Source organism: Acanthochromis polyacanthus, chromosome 6 (assembly GCF_021347895.1).
Source record: "Acanthochromis polyacanthus isolate Apoly-LR-REF ecotype Palm Island chromosome 6, KAUST_Apoly_ChrSc, whole genome shotgun sequence".
In the NCBI taxonomy this organism is placed as follows: Eukaryota; Metazoa; Chordata; class Actinopteri; family Pomacentridae; genus Acanthochromis; species Acanthochromis polyacanthus.
Window position 1 is genome coordinate 37,929,083 of NC_067118.1, and position 20,517 is coordinate 37,949,599.

Here is a 20,517-nt window from a genome sequence, read left to right on the forward strand (position 1 = left end):
TATGCACATTTACATGTAAATACACATAAACACAGGGGCTGAGAGAGGAGGAACTAACGTCACCCACAAGATCTTATTTATAGAGACTCTGAGCAGAAACACAAAAACAATGGACAGACTGTGCTGAGAACATGGGTAAATAGCAGTTGGCAGGAAATGCAAATGAATGAGTCTGACACCAAGGCCTTTTAATGGCACCTGGTCATTAGTCAAAGCAGATCTAAGAATCTTACTTTCATTCCACATGCTCAAAAAAAAAAAAAAAGGACGCAGTGAGACGAGAAAAGCAGTCCAGTAGAATGAGATTCATCTCATTCATTTAATACTGTCGACTAGAGCTGGCACAATCAGTCAATTACACGCCACAAGAAGAAGGAGCAACTATTTTAATAACTGGGTTTTCATTTAGTTTCAAGAAAATGTCAAACATCTCTTTGTCCAGGTTGTAAAACAGCAATGATTTAGTGCTTTTCATTGCTCAGAGTGGCAAATTAAATATCCTGAGGCGTTGAAGTATTACAGACTACTACAGATTATGGGATCTGATTTTCAGCATCTTTTTTGTATTATTGTTAACGTTGCATTTTTGTAATCAATTCCCGTTAACATAACTTATTTTCAAAATTCGCTGCTATGGCTTTGATGCAGCTGCCTCTATCTGTAATCACCAGTCACAAACAGCACTATCTGACTGCTATCATGACTAATAATCTCACTTTTCTACTGGAATGCACTTTGGCTCGTTGTCTGTTACTTTAAATTTGCTGTACAAATACCACTGGCTTGACTCAATATTGGGTATCAGCCTCCTTGGTAAGTGGTTTCGGTATTTACCTGAAAAAACATATCAGCCTTAGGCTTTACGAACTTACAATGGACTTTTTTTTTTACAATTTTAGACAGATTAGGGAGGAAATAATTAAAAGATGAAGACACTAAAAATAAAATTTGCAAAAATGTGTTGATAACTAAAAATATCTCAAATAATAGCCTGATTACTACTTGTAATTACAATACTTTCTAGATTTTTTTCTCATCCTCATTTTTTCTATTTAGCGATTGTGAAACATGAATATAAATAATAAGCCTTATGGTTCTTTTTTGACATTTTTCATTCTATATGAAGTTGGTTAAGGTTCCTTAACCAATAATCACCCACACCCTTTGGACTGTTTAGATTTAGAAGTTTGCATGTGATTTTTTCTCGTCATATCAGCAGTTGAATCACAGCTTGTAGGTCTCAGCACCGATCAGTTCTCACTCTGGGGGTATTTTGCTCATATCTGGACAGTGATTCAAACATTTGGACGTACACCTCCCTCCTCCAGGACTAATATTTTCCACTCCAAAAGCAGGCCTGCAATTCCTCTGGGATTCAGCGAGCCCATGTGGGGGTTTTCAGGCAGACAGGGAGGATGAAGCGATCTCTGGATGGCTGGAGAAATCTGCCGGCCAGCTGACAAAACCGCTGGGGGAGTGTAATGTCTCCTGACAGAATCTCAATTGGAGATTAGATCCGGTTTTCCTTCGGCGGAACCAGCAGGCCTTGACAGCGAACTGCCCTGTTCAATCAGGACTGAGTTGGGGTGTTCGAAATATGGTTAAATATCGTTTATCATTGTTATCCTATATAAGATTCTTCTGCACGAGATTCCAGTGATGAATGATAGAGGAAATAAGAACTAATTTTCCAGTTTATTAAAACTGAGGCAAACGTAATGCATTCTAATCCAAAGTACCTTAATAGGAATGCCCAATCAAACTACATGTATAAACAAATAAGATTAAAGATGTCTAACTAAAGCCTTGCTGCATGTAGAGATGGAAAATATGATTAATTCTGTCAAGAAAATTAAAACTAATGCAATATTTACTTTCAAAACTCCATAAAACCTCATTTCAAAGGAATGTTTGGGATACGATTTGGGGCAGTTTCTAGTGGCAGTGAGATTTTTCACAGAAATACTCCAATAAATGATGACATTACCAGCAGTGACAGCCCTGGATGATTTCCTATTACCATTCAAATGTACAGTAGGTCACGCAAGTTGACAAGACAACCTGACATGAGCAGATACCGTGAAACATACTGATAATAAAAATGTTTTTGTGGCGTATAAAGATTGGTACGTACATCACACAGTGGGTATCACCACCACTATCTGGAACGTGTAATCTTACTGTGAATATGAATGCACATCAGTGTGTTTGTAGGCTGAATGTGAGGCGCTCACACGTTCCCTCATCTGTAGAGCCTTCCAAACACAATACCTAAGAAACACGTGTATACATATGAACACACACACCCACGCACACACAAACGTGCTGGCCAGTTCAACCCTGCCTGAGTCAAGCACCTAATCGCTTCATGAAATCAGACCTTCCTGTAGGAACAAAAACACTTAAACTCAATTGTCCAGATAAAAATTTTGACAGGTTCTACTATGAAGTGGACACCACAATCCTTCTCGTCAGCTGAGACACAATCAGACCGACCGGTTGGCATCCTGAAAGATATTTTTGCCGAAGAAATAAAACTAATGTTGCCTCCAAGCTTTTAAAGCATTCACATTCTGTTTGAGTGCAGAGGGACTATTATAGCTCTGCTTCCTCCATTACTTCTATTACATTGTACATTTTATATTGGCAGATCCAGCACTCTTAAGCCAGCTGTGTGAGTACAGTGGAGTTGTGAGCTGGGGATTGCTACAGCACTAAAAGCTCATTTATACCTTTGTCTGTATGAGAAAGCCACAGTGATGAGGGGAGCACATTTTCCTTTTTGTTCTCCATAAGCCAGGCCGGTTCACTGAATACAGACTCAGTTTATCTTTGACTTTTGACACTCCCTGCTCACTTACGCTGCTGTTAATATCCTTTCACATACTAATTTAGGTCACTATGCCTCCCCGGAGACAATGACGGGCAGGCTGTACAATCTTGGCAAAGACAAGCCGTTGTGGAGATAAATTCGGGGCATATTACTTCATCAAAGAGATAAGACTGGTGAAGCACTGATAGAGTCGATTGCAGAGTCAGAAAACTGACGTCAGATAAGCACAAGTGGGTTGTGTGTTAAAGGGTTTTTCCTGCACAGAGGAATTTCTGGCATCCTCCAAGTTTCAGCCAGTGGCAAAAAAAAAAAAAAAAAAAATACAATTATAAGAACAAAAAACAGAGAAAAACATTTTTTCAACAAAACTGGGCAAAATGATAAAAAGCGAGATTCAAAATTTTAAAAATATATATTTACTCAACTTACAGGATTTTCATATAGACGGCAGGAATGTGCATAGATGTTGATCAAATATAGTAACACAGACTCATTGCCAGGAGAAACCATATGTTAGTAAGCAGTAATGCTGACTCAAAATGCCCTATAACTGCAATAGGTGTGTGTTTGTAGCATTAGTTGCATAGATGAATGAGACCACCTGGAGCAAGAGGCCAAATCCCAGATTAATTTCTGGTCAGATTAGTTTTTTATGCTGCCATGAACTGTATCCTCTACAGTCGAGATTATCTGTCACCTAGAGCTAATGGACGACTGAATAATTACCTGCAAATGTTATTGAACAGAGGCTATCGCACCATTATTATCCTTTATTAATAAACTCTTTCAACAGCAGACACTCGGGCATGTCACTAAGCGTAATGAATGAGATGAATTACACTCGGGTTTTAACGGCTGCATTTAATGTACAAAGGATGTCACTGTTACTGTGGATGCTGGCTCACTAAATGGCAAACTGAGACAAAGAGACTGAAATATCATTAATGTTAGTGATTAAGCCTGATGTGATAGGTCAAAATGCGTGACATAGATAAGAAGATGGCTACTACTATCATGTTTTTATATGAAGTAGCCAGAACCAGGAAGTGGGTAGGTGAGGTTGGTTTCATGTGAAGACGAAAGTAAACAGCTGATTTTAATCTAAGGTGGCCCACAAGAGCAAAATGCGAAAAAAAAAAGAAATCATTAGAAAATCTCTGCTGCATGTCATTTGTTTAATCGTGACACAATCCTTAACTGTAAAAATCTAGCTGTAATTTTAAATACAGTTTCCAGCTGTAAGTATTTCTTGGCAAATAGTGGGCCAGACACTATTACTTCTAGCAGAGAAACAGCAGAAACTCCAGGAAGTCAGGTTTGCCGTGTTTCCTCTAGTCTTCACATTAAGCTAATTCACCCATAAGATCCAACTTCATATGTCATGCTTTGTCTTAAAAACATATAAGACTAGACACCAAACATAAAAAGTTAGGCAGAGAATTATCAAGAGAATCTTGTGTGGCAACATCTACAGTATGTTTCACTTTCTGCCATTTTGCAGGGAACACTGTGTCATGTCACAGTAGCAAAAGCACATTTACAAACAATAAAATGAAGGCTGGCTGAATTCCATCAAGCTGCTTCGGTCTCAGAGCACTAGTGTTGTGGGTGCTGGTTCTCTGTCATGCTGTTTTGGCTTAGCGAGACACTTCAATCACACTGATACAACATTAATATTATGAGTATCACCTCATAAAAACCTGCTCCACGGTATAAATTGATCTGTGTGAGTTCTTGTGTCACCTTCGCCACCGGCCAATTTATTTCAACCATGAAGAGAATGTAATCAGGTCAGTAGCTTGACTCTGACTTAATTCAGTGCTCTGTGAAGAAGAGAAAAACCGAGAAGGAGCGTATTTAGACAGAGTCATCCTGGCTAGCAGACTGCATGACAGACTAATGCTTCAGCATTGCTGGGTAACACAGTGTATTGAGCAGTGAAAGTGAATAAGAGGTCTCGGGTTTCACTGCAGCAGTGTTGTAGCTGAGAGATACGGGGGTCGCAAGTGCAGGGCTGGAGTTTCACTGGGGTTTGTACATTAACTGAAGTGTCATCTGTGTGTTTTCTATTGTCCCAGCACAAACATGTAGTGAGTGACTACACAAGAGAATATAGTGAAAAAATGTGTCACATATACTGAGCTTAGCTTTGCAGTGTTTTCCCCATGATGCTACCATCTCTAGATCATCTACATCTATGCTGCTTCTTGGCTGTGCCTTATTGTTCCTGGGTTAAAGGAGGGCATTAATGTAGATGGAGTAATGTTAGCCAGGCAGCTGGTTCATTAAATCAATATTATGAGCTCATAACAAGTCATGAGCAGCCTCTGAAAAACACTTGCATTCTGGGTGTTGAGTCTACAGCGGACACTCAAACCACAGACCTTATTGCCTACGTTCCGCTCTCTGGACAGCTCACGGTCGTGACCTCACACCACCCACCACTGGCAATCATTAAACAGCCTGTCATCACGAGAGAAATCTATTGCGGTTCTAAAAGTGACGACTCTGGATCTGCGGAGACGCTCAACAAGGTGCAACATTAAAGGAAAGCGCAAATGAGAAAAGCCACTGTAGTGAAAAACAGGTTGTAGAAATGCCTGTCATGATCTTAAATCCACAAACAAATCATTTCACCTCACGTGAAGCTTAAGGTGCGAGGTCATAAGGGAGTGGCTGCGAGGCGCTGACAGCAGCAAGCCATTCATTACCGCACAGGCTGCTGAGGGATTAGATGAAAGTGCAGTAAAAGAAACCAGTATGACTCTGATACACTTAATGATATTTCAAAACTACAATCCCAGAGGTTAGTCACCAAAAACAGCTTATTTCAAAAGCCCTCTGCGAAGTGGATATATTAGAAAACATCAGTCTAACTTTGTGCTGTAAAAACTACTCTAAAACCCTGGTGAATGATTGTTGTGTTATTTTTGTAGCCTACCAGAATAAACAATATTTCAAAATGGCTTAAAGCTGGCTCAAGATACAAATACAGGGCAAATCTAAGATAACCTAGTGAGTTTTTTTGTGGTTTTGGCACGTTAGTATGACTGATTTTGGAAAATGTCCTCAATGCCGTAATGAAAATTTCAACATATCCATCAGTACAGATACAGTTGGTAGTTATAAGGAGGCAGACGTGATGTTCTCCCTAGATGACACCACACATCTGGCAAAAATTCACCATCTACCTAACATGACTCAAGATGTTCATAACAACACGTGTGCACACAGTATGAGGAGAAGTTTTATTAGATATTCCTGGAATACAGCGTTAAGTCTCGCAATCACAGCCAAGTGAGTTTGATAACAGCCAGACAACTGTCATCAGTGTGTTGTCATTGGGTGTGGGTGTATGTAACACACCACACAAACATAATTCAGAGCGGGGCCCTCCTACTGATAGAAGAGTGTGAAAAATCCTGTGCGTTGATATGCTGACACTACTCACAGTGACATGTGGCATACCTTTCAAGAAACCCTCAAAGTCTCAACAGGAACATCACAAAAGGCAGTCTAACACTCAACATAACGACACAGATCACGCTTACAGGCAAACAACCAATTTTAACTCATCTCTAGGAAATGACTAAGGCTGCCAGAGCTGTAGCTGATTCAACCGTGCGTCAAACATATTAATCTAAGGCTTCCATTGAAGTTAATCAACACGTAATATAAGGACTTGCATAGAGACCAGCACTATTGACAGGAAGGGATTAGGAGGCTGAAGCCACAGCCATTCTACGTGTTTTCAAGGCCTTTGTTTCACCTCCTTCTCTGGGGAGTTGAATTAAAGGGGTCCAAGACTAAAAGCCGAGCTCTAGCACAATGAGCTCTGAGGGGCCAAGAGGGGAGATATACATCGGCTAGTTGAAGGACTTTCCTGAGGACCTCTACTCACTGGGAATTTCTGATAACTGTTAGGCTCTGCACAAGGGAATTAGGAAGGGAACTATTGAAATGAAAGGCACAAGTCCAAAAGAAAGAGAAAACAAAACAAAAAAAATGGCCCAATGACCGACTCAGCGTTTGACCTTTTGGAAACTTTCATTGTACATTTACAGCAGGACTGCTTTTCCCCTGATCTCTGGTTTCCCATCAGCCCTTCCTGTGACGCAGGCCTGAGTTTCATATATAGAAACTGACCAGCTGCTATGAAAAAAAAACAACAACTCACGTTCCTCACACTCTCTTAAAAGGCAGTGATGATCAGCTGTGGATCAGCTGAGAGTTAGTGCGGCAGAGAAAAAAACGGCACAGATTACAACAGACACCAGGTTTATGGGTAGAGTTCTGGATGTTTCATGAGCCATTACCAACCCTTTGTCACTTTTTACAGTCAACAATAATATGGAGCCCACTCTGATATTTTACTGGTAACATTATTTTAATACTTCTGGGAAGAAAACATGTCTGAAGATATATCAGAAACGTCCCTTTAGCCTCAAAGCCTTACATCTGGTCACTGGGGAAATGGACAACCCCATTTTAACACCATGTCTACTAGTGTTGCATTGCACACCAGTACTAGAAAACTATGGCCATATTCTGGTGTTAAAAACAATGTTAAATCCCATCATCTCAGTATCAATACATTAATCAATCAGCTGTGTTGTACTAAGACCTGCACTTCCATTGATTAACATCCATGTGCCACAGCAGAACACTGTAGTTTTAGTGGTCATGCCAAAATGCTTCTTTCTCTCTGGAGCTTTCATAGTCACTAGAAATGGCTTCAACCCAATCACTGATGATGACCATCAACAGCTTTTTCACCATTTGACAGGCAAAATCATTAGCCAAAAGCACCTAACTCTTTAACTTCTTTCCAGCTAACATATAATGTGACAAACATCTTTATATTCAACTCAGCCTTCATACTGCTAACATTAACTTAACCATAGCTCCTTGGCTGCTAAAAGTCAGGGTTTCACAAGATAAAGATAAATACCTGTTACAATGATCAACTGAATTGGAGGAAGCATGAAATTGGCTGAAGAAAATGTTCACCAAAGTACTGCTGCACTTAACTCTACAAGGAGTTAACCATTTATAAGCAACAGTGAATACATGAATATGTAAAGAGTTAATCTCATTGGAGAGTTCCTCTAGTTCACATCACAGTACAGTGATTCTATCCTGTTGTTCTATGGTTTCATTTCACATTCTCCACTGCTTTGCATTTACATTGTCAAAAATGTATTCTGTTTTTTGTGTGGAATCGTTTCGGTATTGGTGTTGACATATTTTGGCATGTACGTTTTGGTATCATGACAACACTAATGCCCACACTGGCAAGTCTGGACAGTTATAACCATTCAAACTGCAATCATTGAGAAGCTAACTAACCAACTAGCTACATAACCTAAAAATGATGAGAGTGAATACAGTCTGCTGTGGACCTGCGTGCTAATTTCCTCACCGGACTAAGATATGCGAATTGCAAAACAGCCTGAAAGCTAATTTTTATTGTCAATTTAGAGCTGTGAGTGTTTCACAGCTGTTGTAAAAAAAAAAATTGCAAAGTAATAAAGTATGCAAAGTCACCATTATCCCTTGGTGTAAATGGATACCTAATGATGCACACACATATGTACAGACAGTTGACCAACAAACACAGAATGTGAATGAAAACTATTCCTTAATGATGTCTCCACAGCTTTGACATCTGATGTATGCAGGTCAGATGCACATCATTGCATCGACAGATCATCAAGCGTTTACGCTGATTCTTGTGGCATACATGCATGAAGTGAAGCTGACATCTGCCTGCAAGGTATGAAATCAGTCTAGAAGCTCATTCATTCAGGTGGTCAGCAGTATTGCTAGATACATATCAACTGTATGGAACCTGATAAAAAAAACATCTAAAACCACTGGTCAGATGCTTCAGCAATTAGCACACTTATTACAACTTTCTCAGGGCGTTAGACAGCAGGCTGATTGGCTTAAGAGGGGCAGTTCCAAACAGGCTGCAGTATTTCACACGCAACCCCTGGGTGCACCAGTGACCCACATGCAACAGTCAACCAGCCACTTGGTTGGTCGTGGATGTGTTTGCCACTGGCTGCTGTCTACTAGCCAGGAACATTAGCCTCAGCAAGACAGACGTACAAACAATTAGGACTGACTCCTGAGGACTTCGAGAGGGTGGCCTCCGCTGCAATAATGGCGAAGCTTTTGTGTCAAAGAGATGCTTGTTTTCTCCTCCTCAGGCATGAAAGCGAATTTGTCTTGCCAGCTAGGTCTATTTATATTCACAAGAGCATTCTTGAGCATTAGCACAGTCACGTGGCCTCCTGGGCAGTGGATATAGACTAGTGATACATTGAAGGGGCTCTGCATCCACCCCCAAACCAAAACCACCAACCCAAGAAAAATCAAAAACAAAACGTCAGCTTGATTTTTCTGTTGCAACTAATGACCTCATGTTTTAGCTAAAGAGCTACAGATCAGAGTGTTCATCAGTCAGCGTTGTCTGGTGTGTCAGAATCTGGGCCCGTGACTAAATGGCTGCGGGGCGCAAAAGCACAGAGAGGTGCCTGGTTGTCACCTTCAGTCTAGTTGAGATGGCAGGTTTGTCAAGTGGTGAATGACGGTGGGTGTCGTGCAGACTGTGTGAAACCTCGGATACCGTAAATTAGTGCTATAAACGAAGAATCACAGTTCCATCGTCACCACGATAAACAAGCACCCAGGTAGCCTCCAGCTACTCACAGATTACTTGGTGTAAATTTGATACAGGCCACAAGTTTTTCTAGCATGATGAGGGAGTCGGCAGAGAAAAGCAAAGAAAATGCCAAAAGATGATTTTGTTGAGTTTAGAAGAAAACACTTTAAAGGAAGCAGGGGAAATGTCTTATTTAAACCAATGGGCTGCTAAATTGGTTGGGCATTCATGCACAGCTTGTTCAATAAAAGCATGTTCAAAATAATATATCTGCTATCTTTGTTCGATGTTTATGGTCTACGTCAGCAGTGCACTCATTACAGCAGAACAACTTGGGAATGGTAGAATGAATACACTTGAGATTTGTTTATATTGCACAAGTCATACCGCTGATACAATATTGAGCAATGTTATCGCACATTTTCCTTATATTGTTGCACTCCTGCTATAAATCCCCATTCATTTTCCCTTATGATGAGTCACAGTTTGTGTCACACCTTTACACCCAGAGGCTAAAACAGGTTCTGTCACTTTGTGGTGGATGGATGTGCCCTGGAGAAGAGGACACGCCTAATTGCAGTGACTCACGGATTTACAACAACAAGGGGTGCAGGCTTGTCTGGTCTGTAAACACGTCCTATTTCTAAAACACTGTTAATTTAACGTGAGATTCATAAATAGGCCACGTATCACGTCAATCGGTGGATGTGAAGTGTATTGTGAACCTTTTCTCGTGCTCTGCAGACGACATCCTGTCCTGCTGAAGGACACTTCAGAGGAGTGGATGCTTGCTAACTCAGCTCCGACAGCCCACTCTGCACAACAAGAGTGCAACTATTCCACTATTTCATGGCTTCTATACGTTCTCTCAGAGTATCACAGCCTGAATCCAGTAATTCAATGTGACCACACATCAGCTGTTTGTGGACTGATACTGCAATAGTTCACTTGTTTTTAAAGCAGTTAATAGTCTTGCAATAGCATCATGTCTCGCATGTTTACAATGTGTGAACCAGCATGGCCCCTCAGGTACTTTGGCACGAGTCTTTTAGTTCAGGACTTGGGCGACGCCGCTTTTACCTTTGATGCTTCAAGAAGCTGGAACAATCTGTCTGACGATCTGAGAACAGCTTAAAGTGTTGAAATCTTAAACGGAAACTTCAAATCTCCCTGGCTTTTGATGACATATGGCATCAGTGTTGGTAAATGTTATTCTTCTTCATTTTATTTCCATGTTCTGTCTTTCTATATCTCTGCCACTCATCTCTTGATTACTTTGAGGAAATTTTTCAAATCTGGCACTAATTTCCACTCAGATTCTGCAGAAGATTTTGGTGGTCAAAGCTCATCGTGCTCTCACAAAGCACAATTTTGGCCATAACTCAAAAATGCATACACAAATTATGAAAAAAATTCATATGCATGTCTATCCATCCATCCATTCTCTATACACCACATAATCCTCATTAGGGTCACGCGGGGCTGAGCCTATCCCAGCTGACTTGGAGTGAAGGCAGAGGACACCTGGACAGGTCATCAGTCTGTCGCAGGCCTACATATAAAGACAAACAATCACACTCACATTCACACCTACGGGCAATTTAGACTTATCAATTAACCTCAGCATGTTTTTGGACTGTGGGAGGAAGCCAGAGCACCAGGAGAAAACCCACGCATGCACAGGGAGAACATGCAAACTCCCGGGAGAAGATTCCAGGAAGGCCAGTAACGTGAACCGGGGGTCTTCTAGATGCAAGGCGAAATGCTAACCACCACACCACTGTGCAGCCCTGTGTATGTCTACTAGAACAAAATATGGAATGATGCGACAGCACCTTATATACAAAAGATCACAGGTCAGCTTCATCATGACAATATAACATTCTGAAGAAACTGTTTCATTGTTGTTCTTCACCACAATAACTCGAGAATAAAAGGGGGATTGCACCCATATTTCACATCAGGGTTTCTGCAGAATTCAGCAAGTCAAATTTAATGTTTTTAATGGCATTTTAATGTTACACTGTAAAAATTTTAATGGCGTGACCGTGAACTCAACAAATTACACAGGTTTGTTTTTTTGTTAAAGATGATTTTTATATGGATACTGTCCCTTCATTTCACCATTTCTGAATCCAGAAACCACCCCTGACCACCCACGGGCTGCAGTCATTCTCTGAATTCCACGTTTTCTAGCTACTTTTGCTGGAATTCGCATTTTCCCATTTCCCAGTTCTCCTCCACTTTCCAAACATGCAGTTTTTGGCAACTGTATCTGACCGGCTGGAGCAATTATCGCAATGTTTTCAGCATGTTTATGCAGATGCACAAATCTGACGAATCTATAATTATATATTATTATATTAACATTATCAATTTTTTTCTTCAAAACGGCAGAAAGAATTTTTAATGCCACTAAGAATCAAATTTTATGATTTTTAATGCCATCTAAGGCCTTGATTTTTGCAAAATCAATTTAATGACTATTGATGCTTTGTAATGACCTGCAGAAACCTGCACATGTTGTCAGACACTGATTTGGTGAGTGAACCACCTACTAGATTCCTTCAAAGACTTCACTACATATATGACATGAGTCTGGATGGACATGGGTGTAAACTGTTTCTGCAAAGCGTTAACTCTTGTAAATTCTAACTAGTTTTCTCAAACTTGCTTAATTTGATCCCATTACAATCTACACTTGTTCTGTCCTATCATCAGCTGATCAGTCGTGAAGCTTCATAAAGTAAATAACTTCTTACTGAAAGACTGACTGATACTGCCAGGCCCTACGAGACATCAAACGGGAGCACGCTCAACAAGTTAAGCATCTCCTGTAAAAAGCAAGTCTTACACATCAGAGATGTGCAGAGGTCTTCAGAGATGATGAGTAGGATGTCAATATAGCTCCTGGCACAAACTCAAAGAAGTCAGGTTTTTTTTTTTTTTTTTTGGCACGCCTCAGCTTGTACCTGGGGAGTGTAAAGAAGTCACGCTCACTAACCACACACACCAACACACCCACCCACACCACCATGCGAGGGTGTCCTGGTATTTAATGAGAGCATGTGAATAATTCAGCCTACCGCAGGCCTGGAGGAGGACAAGGGACTACAGCCATTATTAACTATTCACAGAAGCAGTGTTATGGTTGACGCACACAACGCTTGCATGTGCAGTCATACTACACACACACACAAACACATTATGAAAGACTTTTGCCAAAAGGACCCAGCCATCTGCTGGCCCTCAGGCCTTGGCCCTGAACAGTCTAGTCATGATACTAAAACTCTAATAAAACACCTTAAAAAAAACATAAAATACAATTTTCTAACACCAGAAGGAAAAATGCTATGACAGTGACTGCATTAATTTGTAGATTTTGAACTATAACATGACATCTAAGTACATTTCCACATTAATTCATACTTCCTGAGGTAGTGCACTTGTTTTAAGGCCTATGAGATTGTCACACAATTGCAAAAAAGTGCAAAGTAACGATAAAACAGTGCACTTAAATGTGTTTTCAAGTAATAAAATGTTTATCTTTCGCAGGATTTTAAGCTCCCACTGACCCTGTGTCATTTTTAAGTCCCTTAAGTGCAAGTTACGAAATGCTAAATAAATCAAATGGAAGTAATTATTATTCTCACAGGGTATACGCATACTTGCTCTACAGAGATTCATTATTGTTGGTGTATCGATACTGAAGGAAATGAGACCGAAACCATTTCAAATATTTTTCACAACACCAACTCTGACGCTATGAAGAAGCTGATTTCTACTTTTTGGATTCTGACCTATTGATTGTTTTACATAAACGCAAACAGCAGCATAAACTTCTGCAATCTCTACCGAAATATCTAGACACAAAACAGGGGATGATGGGAAAACTTCACAGGCACGGCTCACAGCTCATTCAAATGTGGTGAGAAATAAAGTGAAACCGTTCCAAGTTGTCTTGTGAGCAGGGCTGGGCTATAAATCTTTTTTTATTGTCTACCATCCCTCTTTATAATCACATTGTCACAAAATGCTCATGGTTCACAGTTGCCAAATGAAAAATAGGGTAAATTCGACCAAAATCTGCCACAGACAATCTGTCAGTGAAATCTAGGAACATACATCTTTGGAAAATTATAGGATTGTGATCTATAAAAACACTGGGAAACCATCCTGACTCAATGGGATAAGCGTGAGTTTAACTTTTTAACATTCCTCATATACTTCTTTAAATAGAATCACGAGACGGACTCCAGTAAGTCTGTAATTGCAACGTTCCCAGTTTGCTTCAACTGAGAACATTTGGTGCATGTCATTACCTCCTATCTCCTGTTTGTCGTGGCAAATCACGGTACAATAAATGCAGAAAATACCATGTTAATGGGCTTGTGACAGACTGTAAATATAAATATTATTAGCCTACTGAAGAGATAACGCTGTGATAATTACCACAAGATCAATTTAGCATAGTTCCCACTGCTATTTGCAATAAAAGTGAACAAGACATGTAGTAACATGCCAGTAGGAGTCAACAGTTGTGAAAACATCTGCATTCGTGTAGGGATTTCATCTTCACAATCAGTGTACGAGGCCTTTATTCCTCTTTTTGTGCCAGTCCTGCCCTCCACCTTAAAAACAACAGCTCTACACCACACGCACTTAATGAGTTTGAGGAAGTGTGCATCACGTGTCTCAAACTAGGCACTTTGTCTGACAAAAACAACCGCTTGCTGTATTTCCCATTCATAAATGATACAGAGGCAAGAGATGAAGACTGGGTCCATACTAGCGCTGTCATCTTCTGCTGAGTTTCCCTAATATACAAATGAACACAGCCTACTTCTGCTGCATCTGAATGATTGGCCTAGAAACGAAGCACCCGGCCGTCCTCTGGACTCTCAGTCTCCACTAACGGATCAGAGACGCACTTACTCCACGCACATATGAACGAGCATGTGCACTCCAGGCACAAAAAAAAAAGTGTTCTCTCTTGACTTTCAAAGGTCTGAACACTGGGAGGAAATGCCAATCATTTCAAGTTGTACTATAAGGTCAAAGCAGACCCTTGGCCTGGACCACCAGCTGCAAATTCAGATAAAAAACTTGCAGAATTTTGCTTGTGTCAGCATCACTGGACTCCTTTGACAGATGGTGGGAGACATCAGCTGGGTGGGATGTTACAGGGAAGACCCAGACACAACCTTATACCCCTGGAAGGCTGAGGGATGGCAGGGTGAGCCACTCCCAGCGGATCTAAACCCTGTACGTCATCTTCTCAAGTATGACCAGTCAGCGACCCCTCCCTGCTCTTCATATGGAGGCAGCTCATACCAACATGCACACAAAGACTGGGTTCAGCTGAATGGCCTTAATGGCAGCAGAGCTCCTGGCCACGGCGGCTCAGACCAGCTGAATGGTCCTCATTGTGTCCCCATGGTCACAGGGGGCGAGCAGAACTGAGTTGTTTTTTAAGAGGCCATTTGGCAGGCCTGTGTTCTTATCCGAGCAACGCAGGAACAGGCATTTCCACTTGGTTTAGATGAAGGCTTGTTATGGAGTTAAGAAAAATGGCCTGTGATGCAGCAACATTAGGCCTGCATCCAGTCATAAAATAGTTTATGCATACAAGAAACTAAAACACTTCAAACGTTAAGATATTAAGCTAGCAAGGCTGATTGGGACTATATTTATTCCCACTTTTCCCATCACATCCATAGCTTGAGAGATGTAGCCTGAAAAGCACTGAATTTACAAGCTACAAAGTCAAACATGTCAGTATATAACTGAGGGACTTCTGAAGTCCATGGGATACATCTTGCATACATTTTTACTAAAAGTAATGCTATTATGTTCATCATCATGTTTTTACAAACTCTATAATTATTTATTATGGAAACAATCACTTATTAATAACAAATGACTGGATATCACTAAAATGTCAACTAAAAACTGTCCCAAATTAATAACAACCACCTTCTAATTAGCTAAACAATAATAAAATGAGATCATTCAAAAATTGTTTTGATTGTGTTCGTTTTATTCAGTTGAGATCATGACAGATATTTTTTTTTGGCAATATCAAATTTTATATGGAAGATAACAAATTGTATCTGTGTCCGAGAAGTTATCCATTACAAAAACACCTCTCAAGGAAGTGTGTTAATTCCAGATCACATGACCTGCTCCACATGATGTCATTTCCCCCTGAAGAAAAGACTCCAAGGCTTTCTGAGTTATTTCATATAAAGTAGTGTGTGAGTCCAGTGTGGATTTATGGCATGTCAACAGGTTTACTACAATATATTTATCAATAACTTTCAATTTCAATTTTATTCAATTGCATATATAATATTTAGAAGAATCTTTTTGTAAAAATGCCATGTGGTGTTTGGTTATGGCGGCCATGTTGATTTTTGGCCTGCAAGCAGCGAAAATGCCTACTCGGATACCAGTCAGCTATGTGACAAAAGTCCAGCAATTCTATATTGACCCATGTGTTGAGGACACAGTAAAGGAAAATCAACACCAGAAATAATTAGAATTTGGTGGTAAAATGCTACTGTTCAGCAACCACCTCTGAAATCTCACATTTTTACAGGAACTTAAATGCAACAATGAGGAAGAGTATTCAAAGCATGACACTATGGTACGATGTGTAACTGACCAAAAATAAACGCAACATGCTGAGAACCGGAAAAGATCACCACAAGAAAGTTTCAGGAGTTTAGCAAGACAACTTCAAACACATTATGATACATTATGAAGTAGGGCTGGACCCGAATATCCGGATATTCGTTCGCTACGGCACTATCCGGATATTAATTTTGGTATCCGAATATTCGCGCCCCCCACCCCCACCCCCCGCCGCCATCGGACGTCACCGGGCGGAAAGAATATGCAGCGTTACTGTCTTCCCTGCGCCTTCGGCCCATTTCGGCTCATCCCGCCGTGTTCTTCGGCTCACTTCGGCTCCTCCATTCGTGTTTGTAAACACCACCCGAATGGCCGGGTGGCTGCCGATGTGTGTAATGTAGTTACATCTAAACAATTTTAGGGCAGAAATGAATTGCTTTCATTGGGGAAAAAATGGCATTTAAATGACCTATAATTTAAAAAGGTAACTTCTTTTTTTTCAATTTACACTTTATTGGTTCCTTCAACAGAGCAAACATTTTCGAACTGTTACGAACAATAAGCCCCTCGTTTGGTCTGAAGAGCTAAAACGCGAGATGACACAGAATACAAAATACAGAATATGCGATAACATATGCAAGCTCTGCATTGTATATCCCACACCTGACCCCACATCCTGCTCAAAAAAGGTAACTTTGATAGAGATGAGTTATCAGGGGTTTAATCATTGAACAGAGCAGGACTATGGGGTGCATTATGGACAAAAGGCTACACCATGGTATTTGTAATTCATGGTAATGGTATTTAAATCATAAATAAAATCCATTTAAGTATAGATTGTGGTGTAATGAATTTCAAATGTATATGCCAATAATGAATAACATAATCAGAAAGAGACTTTTGTTTTTGTCTAATCCAGCAAATTAAATGTCTAACAATCACACTGAAGCAACAATCATATATAAGTGATAATATTGTCATAAAACAGTGCCTGCCACTCATTTGTAACATCATTTAAAATACATCCTAAAATGCAAAAAGGATAGTCACCACAGTATAAACAGGATGACACAATCACGGTAGGCATTATTTTCTTCAGAGGTTATATATGTTCTCGTCAATCTCTCCATAAATTACCAAAAATATAACATGGTAAAACTGTAATGTAGGTATAAACCATTTGTGACTGATTGGACAAAACAACCCAAACTAGTACAACTGGTGGAATTCTTTAGCAAGTCAGTTTAACACACTATACAGCAGTTTATTTATGCCAGAATTAATCAGCAATCATTGATTAACCATTAATCTTAGACGGAAAACACCTTAGACGTAAGACAGCTCTTAAAACATCTGCAGGTGCAATAATATCAATGAGGTCAATATTTTATTGCGCGACTTTTTGTGACGTAATTGACCGGTATCATACTCGACATTTTTGCTGCTAGCAGGCCGAAAATCAACATGGCCACCTATAACCAAACACCACATGGCATTTTAACACAAAGATTCTCCTAAATATTATATATACAATTGAGTAAAATTGAAATTGAAAGTTATTTATAAAGATATTGTAGTAAACCTGTTGACATGCCATAAATCCACACTGGACTCACACACTACTTTATATGAAATAACTCAGAAAGCCTTGGAGTCTTTTCTTCAGGAGGAAATGACATCATGTGGAGCAGGTCATGTGATCTGGAATTAACATATTTCCTTGAGGTGTTTTTGTAATGGGGAACTTAGTTGAAAGTGATTTCTCAGGCACAGATAGAATTAGTTATTTTCCATATAAAATTTGACGTATTACCAAAAAAAGAAATATCTGTCATGATTATCTCAACTTAATAAAAAGAACACAATCAAAATAATTTTGAATAAGCTCATTTTATTATTGTTTAGCTAATTAGAAGGTGGTTATCATTAAATTGGGACGGTTATTTAGTTGACATTTTAGTGATATCCAGTCATTTGTTATTAATAAGTGATTGTTTCCATAATAAATAATTGTGTAATTTGTAAATACATGATCATAATGAACATAAAAAACATGTCTGCAAGATATATTTCATGGACTTCAAAAGTTCCTCAATTATATATTTGACATTGTGTCTGTTCAGTACTCTCTGATATGAACCAAAACAGGTATTATTAACATTCTCATAGCTAAAGGAACATTCTTTTAATTGTACTTCTGTTGCAAATACTTTAACAGTCAAACATCGTTGGTTATTTTTTAAAGCTTGATTAAAGGAATGATTGAAATTGTCACTACAAAATCCACAATCGTGCTGGTATGAGCAATTAATGGGAGGATTCATCAGATGCTGGTCATCAAAATAACATCTCTCAGCTATAAAATAATGTTGCTAACACCATGGATCAGCTTGCAGTGAGTGGGCACTGCTCAGGATGACTGGATTCAGATGCACGTATGTAGTCTGGGTGCTATAAAGCAGTGGAGGGGGGAACTGTCAGGGATGTGTAACAGCGTGTCATTGGTGGTGTAAAGGGGCTAACAGCTGCTCTGGGGGAGGGGCTCAATTGGACTATGCCTTGCATGAATTAATTGTTCCACATATGAGTAAAGGACATGCCAACAGCCATGTCCATGAGAGCACACAGACATACACCTGCCAAAGAGCTCACACAATTAGCTGACCACAAGATTGAGGGTGGACGAGGAGAACAGGTAGGGGAACCTATCATTTTAGTAATGGCAGGTTTACACAAGTGTAGAAGGTTGTGCACACATTTTGTTGACTGCTCCCGTGAATGTCAGTGAGGTCATGCCCAGCTGTGTGTTAATTACTGACACTCATTCATATCAGACAGTATCTTCCTATGACACCAGAGCAGATGATGACTACAGGCCTGCTCATTGCATTTCAACACGAGCCACACTGACTCACAGCTTTACAGCGATACAACGTGTTTCCTGCTCAAACCTGAACACAGACACCATGTCATGGGTTTCTAATGATACCCATCCGTGGTAAATCAGCCCCCATACGAGGGAGTGTAACAAAGATGACAGGAGAAATGGTCAAGCCCTGTTAGCCGGACCTTGCCTGAGGCGATGCCAGCCTGTCAGACAGTCACACTGTCACACTCACCGACATTTCAATCACAAAGCAAACGAGAACCACACACGCATGGCTTTAAATCAACGTCTGAGCAAAACACGAGGAAATGGATGGGAGCCTTTCTCTTCCTCCTGTACAATGCTGCTTGTCATGCACTGCTAGCTCGCACACACAGACACACATCCTGTATTAGCACAGAATAAGCTAGGTGGCACAGCCTGGCGTGTGCTCTCATTCAATGTACCCTCAAAGAAAAGTAGCCGAGCAGGATGGAAACTGGGGGTTTCTGTCGAAGCCGGTGTGCCCAGACAGCTGAGAGACACACAGAGCTAGCTAGAAAATCAGCCATAGCATCCCCCATCAGCCCCCTCCCCTCCTTTACCTTCAGACAGCTCCAGATCCAACTCCGCCAACTGGTCTCTAACCTCTTTTGGCAGGGCGGACAAATCCACGCCGCGGTCTGCCATGACTTCGCCGACGAACGCGAGAGTCTAGTCGAGTCGAAAGGACGCCGGGGGGTCGCGGGAAAACGTAAAAAACATAAAAATAAAAGCTCTCCCTTCAAGACACAAAACAGGCATCAGAGTGGGAGAGACGGTCCATCCGCACGGCTGGTCCTTCCGCCATAATGGGAGAAACTCACCAACGGCAACGCGCGGTCACGTGACTGCGCGCACCTCGCCTGTGTGTTGATTCACCGCATCCTGGAGCCCGGAGAGAGAGAGAGGCCGACACTGGTGCTCCCTCTGCCGCCTGACCAGCAGAAACACAGCCCACACCTCCAATGGATCCCAGAAGACTCTCCAAAAAAAGTTCACATTAACCTTCCTGTTGTCCTGCGGGTCAACATTGACCCGTTTTAAAGTTTGGGAATTTTTTTTTTTTCACAGTGAAACTTCTGATGTCCATATTTTCAACATTTTTGGAAAATCTCTGAACATTTTTGGTGGAAAAAAATGTTAAAAAATGTTTCTTTAAGAACATCCGAAAAAATGATTTTTTTTCCCCCTAATGTTCTTAAAGAAAATATTAGAACGTTTACTGATATATATGGAATCACTTTAGATATTTTCAATTTTTTTGGAGGATTTTATTAATTTTAAAAAATATATTTATAATTTTTATTTTATTTATTTTTTACTTCTTAAAAAATATATATATTTCTTGCCAAATTTGGGGATTTTTTTGTTAAAATAAAACTTGTAAGGGAAACTTTTAAGGATTTTTTGGAAATTTCTTCCTGAAAATTTTACAAATTTTTCTTTAAAAAAATTGAGGATTTTTTGGAA

At 40.2% G+C, this 20,517-nt stretch overlaps 1 protein-coding gene across 2 annotated transcripts in view; it reads right to left on the reverse strand.

Moving 5' to 3' along the window:
* Window positions 1–19,886, reverse strand: part of dip2ba (disco-interacting protein 2 homolog Ba) — a 58,070-nt gene extending 38,184 nt beyond the window's left edge. For both annotated transcript variants that reach the window (XM_051949132.1, XM_051949131.1), the window contains exon 1: window positions 19,611–19,886. In XM_051949132.1, coding sequence (XP_051805092.1) covers window positions 19,611–19,695 — 85 coding nt within the window. In that variant the 5' untranslated portion in view covers window positions 19,696–19,886. The remainder of the gene's footprint in view (window positions 1–19,610) is intronic.
* Between the last annotated feature and the right edge of the window lie 631 nt (window positions 19,887–20,517).